The sequence below is a fragment of the Lactuca virosa genome, chromosome 4, assembly GCF_052849685.1.
Source record: "Lactuca virosa cultivar CGN04683 chromosome 4, Lactuca_virosa_CGN04683_v6, whole genome shotgun sequence".
NCBI classification, from domain to species: Eukaryota; Viridiplantae; Streptophyta; class Magnoliopsida; order Asterales; family Asteraceae; genus Lactuca; species Lactuca virosa.
In genome coordinates, this window is record NC_136429.1 from 87205872 (window position 1) to 87213871 (window position 8000).

Consider the following 8000-nt stretch of genomic DNA (forward strand, 5'->3'; position numbering starts at 1 on the left):
ATCGAAAGAGGAAGGGTTCCTCCTCAGGGGGAGCTCATGCTGATATACATGCTGATAAAGTAAGAGAGATCTTGTTAGAGAATAATATTGTTATTCGACACAAGAAAGAAGCTAGAAAAGAAGAATGTATATCTGCCAAGAAGGAAGCTTTTCCCTCAAGACTTTGGATCCAGCATCTCCTCTTCATTTTGCACCACTAGGAGGTATAAAGCTCCAAACTTGGTTTGTGTTTCATTAAGTTCTAGTTTGAGGCTAGTTTCTTCTTTCTTGTCCCTAAAGTTTAGATCTTGGTGAGTATGAGCTACTCCTAAGCCTCCAAGTTGTATTTGCAGATGTTTCTAGGCATCTTTAATCATAAAGGTGCAAGCTTGGACCTTGTTTAGACCCCTTTCAAGAATTAGAGTGTACGATGGGGTGAAATAAGCTAGGTTTTAGAGTTTGGGCTCCTTGTATCCACCCAAAGGCATAAATTTTGCAACTTTATGGCCTTAATGGTCTTAATGGTTTCAGATCTTAGTTTCAGTTGCTTGGTCTTAAGGCTTTAAGAGGTTTTTGCATGGTTTTCATGGAGGTCGGGCATGCCGTGCGTACTTCCTGTATGCCGCGCGTACTGCCTCCCTAGTTATGATTTCCCACTTCGGCCTAGTATGTTGCGCGTACCATTGTGTATGCCGAGCGTACGGCCCATATCAGCTTAATATGTGTGTTGGGCCCAAATCGATGGATTTGCTTGTTGGGGTTGGGCCTTAGACTTCATTTTGTTGGGCCACTTCAACTGATGGACTCCTATTGGATCTTGGATGATCCTTGGGCTTGGGCCTAGGATTTTATTGGGCTTGAAGTCTAGTTTGGCCCATCTCACTTTGGACATTAGTCAAGTGTTGTAAGTCTTAGTCCGGATTTTGAAACAATTGTTTTTGGGACTTTATTGTTTAGTTAGCACGGGAATTTATCCAGTCTAGCAGCCCGAGCGTTTGTCTGGGATTTCAGTAGTTGAAGTGAGTTTTCTCACCATGTTCATGGGTCGAAGGCACCAATGCCGACCCATTTCTTGTTATGTGGAATGTTGTTGCCTTTGTGATAATTGTATGGAAGACCATGGGGGTAGCCCATGTCACTTATGTGTAAGACCGAGATTTGGCCCTCGGCATCGCAAGGAAAGACTATGGAGGTAGCCCATGACACTTATATCGACATTGCGTGAAAAGACCATGGGGGTAGCCCATGACACTTATATGTTTTATGTATGTGGTATGATTGGGAAACTCACTAAGCTTTTTCTTACAGTTTATATTTGTGGTTTTAGGTACTTCCAGTACTAAAGGGAAGGGTCCGGCTTGATGGCGCATCATTAACTCCTCACTATTTTCCGCATTTTAATATTATACTCTGATGATTTGACATTATTAATATGGGTTGGTTTGGAACAATATGATGATTGTAACTCTTGTGTTTATTTAAAATGAAAAATTTTATTTTGGTTTTTGGGCTGTTACATAAAACCTTCTCTGGCATAATATACCCGCGACTTCCGGTACCCTGAACGATTGTTCGATGTAAAAATCGTCATGGTAAGAACACGAAGCGGATTAGGAAACGGTAATGAAAACCGACAACATGAGCCTCATGTGAATGAGCGTGCACCTTAAGACGTGCCAGTTGCTAAACCTGTCACGATGTCAGTAGTCCAAGCAATAATTCAGACCATGTTAGCCGTGCAAAGGTTAAAATGATCAAATGTTGATGAATGAATTGAAGTTTTATGCTTTTTGTTGGTTGAAAAGCAAAGCCAATGAGGGGTTTATTTTAAAGGAAAATGGTGTTTGAATTCAGTCAATCTTTCTATAATTTCTCCCTTGAGCTCTCTAATTTTAATAAAATGTTTTGTTATTCAAAGAAAGTAAATAAGGTTGAGTGATGTGTCTTCAATGGATTAAAACCCCATTATGGAAGTGCCAACATGTCATATGTTGAATGAGAGTTTAATCCACATCAAATCATGCAATGAACCATAAAACCATCCAGTTAGCCATAATATGATGTCGTTTCATTAAAACTTAGTATAATTGATTATACCTGTTAAAGTTTAAAGATGTGTAGAAAGTGGAATATTTATATGACAAACAATTAAACTGGGCTTAATGGATTATATATGTCTTTAGGAAATCTGCAATCTTTCCAAATATACAAAGTTGAATGTATGACATCAACATTTCATTTTTCATATAGCTTTTTCATTTATTTTTTATAATATATTACACTTTATAAAGTTGAATGTGAGCTCCCTTTTCACGATCAATAGTTGAATAGCTGAATGTCCATTCTACACCGAATTCATTATATGTCAACTCACACTATTGTTGGATTTAATCAATTATATGTTATTATATGTCAACGTGACATTTCATGTGATTCAACCATTTCATTGAACTATATATATTTTTTCTCATTCAACGGTTGAATGAACATTTTAACTTCAACGCATTTGATTATGATTGATTTTATTTCATTGTATAACTTGACATATCACTTCTTTTAACATTTTTATTTAACTGTACATTGTAAATGTTCTTAATCAAATCTATGATTGCAATCTTACTATTTATATACAAATTTATATACAAGTTGTTATAACATAATGTTATTGATTTAATAATTCCATTAAGTAATATATTTTGTATGAATAGTGTGAATCAAATCCAACATATGATTGGAATCTTAATATTTATATACAAGTTTTAACATAAGTTTATTGATTTAATCATTACAATCTAAAAGTAATATACTTGGTATTAATAATTATGGAAAGTTGCTTCAATTTCTGAAATATGCCATCGCCATAATAGATATAGATAACAATATATATAAAGCTAATCAGGCTGGTTAACTGAGAAGGTTATTGGATCATAATATAATTGCATTAATTGCACATCAATGAGAGTCACATATTTTTTTCTATTAAATTCTTCATAAGTTGCATATATTTAATATAGCTTTCATGTCCTTTTCCATAATAATAAAATAAAATAAAAATATTGAAACAAGTTTTTGTAGGGTCTAATCTTAGTATCCAGGGTTTCAAATTCTAAAAACGATTCAAAATCGGATATAAAATATAATTCAAAACTATCTAATGCCAACTTATTTTACACTTCTTTGTATTTGATGACATGATCCCCGTTGAAAAGGGGTCAAAACTATGAACAAATCCTAGATCTCATTTTGAACACACGCATCTTTTGTAGTCAATCAAAAGTAAACCTTGTTTGAAGCAAAAACCCTCGTAAGACTTTCTTTGTACATATTTCCATTTATACATAAATCAAAAAGAAGTTCGCTTTACAACGAAATTCTGGCAATCTGACTGTACCCTCGTTGCTGGGATTTTATTTCTTCAGCACATCGCAGAGTTTTCTCGATATGATATCCACCTCCACTGCTCACTTCCCTTTCTAAATGGCAACAATAACTCTCAAAAACAGTCACATTTACATGCAGTTTGAAGTTCATCAAGAACAGAAATTCAAGCTCTAATGTGTTCATTTCTTTAGTTGTTATGCCTCCAACTCTTGCGAAGTATGAATTTCTATAATTCCTGCAAGAAAATGGAATAAATTAAAAACTATAAATCCCATAAATTTGCATCAAGTTGTTTTTTTTTTCTTTAAATTTAATGATCAAAAAGTATATTTTTGTTATAGGAAATTTTATAACTAAAAAACAGGACACAGGTTTTTCATATATATATATATTTATATCATTTTCGTGAATTATTGATGACCTATTCAACATCAGCATTAAGTGTTGTACCTTCACATCTTGAAAACATTGGGCCATCGGTGACATGCATGTTGTAAAACATATATTTTTTTGCCATATATAATTATGTAACTATTTCATCATAACTTAAACTCTTGAAGTAGTGCTAACGTTCGTGTAACGGGAATCGATTATTTACCGGCATTTATAAATGTCGGTATGTAATATTAATATATATTACACCAGCTTATTCCATGTATATATATAAAAAAGAAATATATGTGATGAAAAGAAAACAAGAACTTACATGTCTTCAACATACTTTGAAGCCACCATAATCGTTGTGATCAGAAGCCTATGAACATTCCGGCCAGTTATCCGAAACTCCGGCAGCAAGCGGCAAAACCGATCAATATACACATATGCCACAACATACACCGACGGGCCAGCTTTGGTGTACCTAAAGACCCTCTCAAGATACGATTGAATCGTCATATCTGGCGTTTCGTTGCAGTCAAAAATCCTAACTCTACTTTTCGAACCACTGTGATTGACATTTAACCCGCATTTTCTACTAATTCTTTCGTTTCTAGCCAAAGTTCTTTCAATGAGAGAAGCAAGAACAGAGATGACCAAAGGGGTTTTCGAGTCTTGTTGGTATGAATATGAATACACATCATATCTAAGTTTTCTAGGAGAAATGACCATATTTGAAGAAAAAGCCATTTTTTGATCGACACCCAATAGAGTTTGAGACAAATGGAGAGATGGGTTTGTTTCTTTTTTTGGTTTTGAAGATGGGATGGAGGTTATATACGGATACAGGGATGAAAAAGAAGTTGGTAGAGAGATTGTATATATAGACTAAATGGAAGGTGGAAGGAAAGGAGGTATAATATCAAATTATAAAGATTATGTGCCTCCTCATTGCAATGATAAAGTGTGGAAACACCAGCTAATTATGTTATTATTTTAATTGGAATATTTTTAGGAAAAACTATCAAAATCTAAAGCCTTGTACATGTCCAAATGCATAATGTACAAGATTTTACGGCAATATCATTTTGGATTTGTAAATTTCAATTTACAATAAAATAAAACTATCTTAGTTGTAACCTTCATAAACTTTTATGACTTCCATCACTTGGGTCAATGATCATTTATTATAAAAAAAAAAATTTATAATAGGACAAAAACATCTAATGCCTGATTAAAATAACGGTTAGCGACTTGTTTATTTAGTCCTATACTTTTACGGTTTTACCCAATCCAAATTTAACTACTGGTATAATCATATTTAATTTATTGCAAATTAATTTTTTAAACCAATAATCTTTTAAGTGATTGCTATGTAACATATATAAGTATAACAATTACTTGTCATCTGCATTCATTGGACCATGCTAAAATCTCAATTAAAATAGCTAGCTTGACCTTTGTTGTTGCATATTATCAATTCGTATGGGTTAAAAGTGCTTTAATTATGTTTAATTTTAAAATAATTATTATGATTATAACAATAGTAAATTACAGGGTTGGTCCCCATGGTTTGCTACAATCTTCATATTTGGTCCAACTTTGAGAAAATTGATATGGTTTCCAAATCTTGCACCGAAGGTTACCATATGGTTTTGCTAGAAGTTATAAAATTATTATATGGAAGTTGTAACTGTCGGGAAGTTATCACTTTGAAGTTACCATCAAAACCATGGAAATCATAATTGTTTGGAAGTTACCACTGTAATGACCATCATAGGCTCTATCCATTGGACCCCGACCATTTGGTCAAACCGAGAACAAATTCGTCTTATACAAATATGCATTCCATACCTCCCAACATGTATAAAATCAAAGTTTAGACTCTCCTGAAAATATGGTACATTACATTACACCAAAACAACTTGGTGATATAATTCACCAACAATCATCTCATATTTTAGTGTAGCCATGAATCTTCACCATCAAGAATAGAACAAACTAAATTTATGCATAATGAATATTTTGAATCACTTAATTTCATATTTAGTATATTACACATTTCAAATATTCAAGAATTAAGATATCTGAAGGATTGAACTCGTCAACCCATTTGAATACATGTGTAACACCCATTCTCTCAGTATGTATTTGGATTATTTAAGTTGAGTTATTTAAGTTTGGATTTCCCTAGGTGACAGCGCGACAGATATAAAGGGCGTGACACGACTTTTAATGAAATTCACGACGCAACATCTTGATGGGCAAAACCCTAGAAGCCTCAGGATTTGAGCCTATTTAAGGACCAAATCTCATTGGTTTCATCATTTTGATAGCCTCCATCTCTAGAGAATCTCTCTCAACAAAACCCTAGCATCTGTTGGTGCCTTGTGGTCTTATTTACTTCCTTGGAGTGATTTTGAAGGAGGAAACTACATCTTAGTGTTGAAGGAAGCAAGATACTGAAGTTATCAACCTTCTGGTGACCTTTTACAGCTTTGTAAGTCTCAAAGATCCAGTCTTGTAGGGGTAAAAACGTTAATAGCGAGGAGTCGAATTGGTCTGAGTCTGTAAGGAGTCGAAATCCAATTGATTTTGACTATCTATCTACTTTACAAGGTATTGTTGTATTTGAAGCTTAGATGTTTAGTCCTTGTAATTTTTTGTAAGTCTGTTTTGTATCCTATAAATAGGATAGGTACTAGAGTAGAGAAAGAACTTTTGAGCGTCATTCTATCTTTTGTACTCTCGAACTCTTATACTCATTTCAGACTTAAATACGAGCCAACCGGATTATATTTAGATCTTGTGTTCTTAATAGTTTTCTGAGTATCATTTGTGTTCGTAATCAATCCTAACACACATCAATTGGTATCAGAGCAGGATTCATCCAATCGATTGCAGTTTTCTCATGTTTTTTATTTTTTTAATCACTCTTTCCAACTCAAAAACTTCTGCAATTTGATTCAGGACACTTGATTTGATCGAGTGTTGTGAATAGATTTTGCACTCTGTGTGTTAAATCGATTGATTTCTAATCAATCTTTGTTTGATTACCTTCTTAAATCTCGATTTAAATCCAAAAATCCTCTTTCTTCTAAAATCCATACAACAATGGCAAAGTTCAGTCTGAACACAATGATAAACTTCTCTCACTTTCTTGGTTCGTCAACTAAGATTCTGATGCTGATTCTCGAGTACTATGAGCAATGGGCTGATAGGATGGAAGACCATCTAAATGGAATCGATGAAGACTTGATGCGTGCCATTAACAAAGGTCCGTTTATTCTAGAAATGTTTGTTACTCTTGGAACTGCTGCTACGAATGATGATGTGATCACTCAAGAAAAAAGATGAAGGCGAATGATAAGATATGTCAATGTGAACTACGCGGTGCTCTTCCACCAGTTGTTTACAACTTTATTCATGGATGTTCTATAGCCAAGCAGATTTGGGACACCTTGAAGGAGAAAGTCAAGGATAATGCATACTATGTTGAGAAGATAGAAGAGATTCGTGCTCGAACCAAGGGAGTTTCTTTGATGGCTGGAGGAGGTGATGAGGAAGAAGGCACTTATCATATATGGTTGTCTGGACCAGATAACGATGAGATACGAAATCAGACTCACGGAGCAATGTATGCTAAACAAGAGGAAGATGATGAGGAGAAAGTGGTTGTGGAAGAGATTAGTGATGAAGAAATAACTTGACGGTGTTTTGTGTCCACTGAATCAACGAAATCACCGATGACTACTAAGGTACATGATATTCTTAACTCATTTAAAATTCTTTCATCTTCTTATAATGATGTTTTGGTTGAATTTGATAATACTTGTGCTTATCTTAGTGACATGTTAATCTCCATGAGTAGTGAAGCAAAAAGGTCCAAGTCCCTTTACTATGAAGCTAAAAACAAATTAGAAGAAAAAAAGGGTGTAATAGAAGCTCTAGATTTAAGGATCACTAGTTTGTTAGTTGATTGAGATTTTATTCCTATGGACAACATCATGCTTGTTAAACAACGCAATATTTACTGCATTTCTGCTAAGCGATTGTCTGCTAAAATTACAGAACTTCATCATTCTACTAAAATTTGTAGTGAACATTATCGTAAACTACTTCCGTTTCTTGCTTTCAAAAGAGAACAAATAGACGAAACTACTTATGACTGTGAAAGTAAGATAGCAGATTATGATAAAGTTCCAAAGAATTCATATGCGTATGGAATTGTAAATATTAATGAACATTTGAAAGCTGATGACCTT

At 34.0% G+C, this 8000-nt stretch overlaps 1 protein-coding gene across 1 annotated transcript; it reads right to left on the minus strand.

Annotated features, from left to right (window-relative positions):
• Window positions 1-3089: 3089 nt before the first annotated feature.
• LOC145106145 (cyclin-U2-2-like) lies at window positions 3090-4612 on the minus strand. The gene is made up of 2 exons (XM_079043173.1): window positions 4067-4612; window positions 3090-3595 (listed from the first exon to the last, which is right to left on the minus strand). The coding sequence occupies exons 1-2, from the start codon at window positions 4483-4485 to the stop codon at window positions 3340-3342; spliced, it is 675 nt and encodes a 224-aa protein (XP_078899299.1). The 5' UTR covers window positions 4486-4612; the 3' UTR covers window positions 3090-3339.
• Window positions 4613-8000: the final 3388 nt, after the last annotated feature.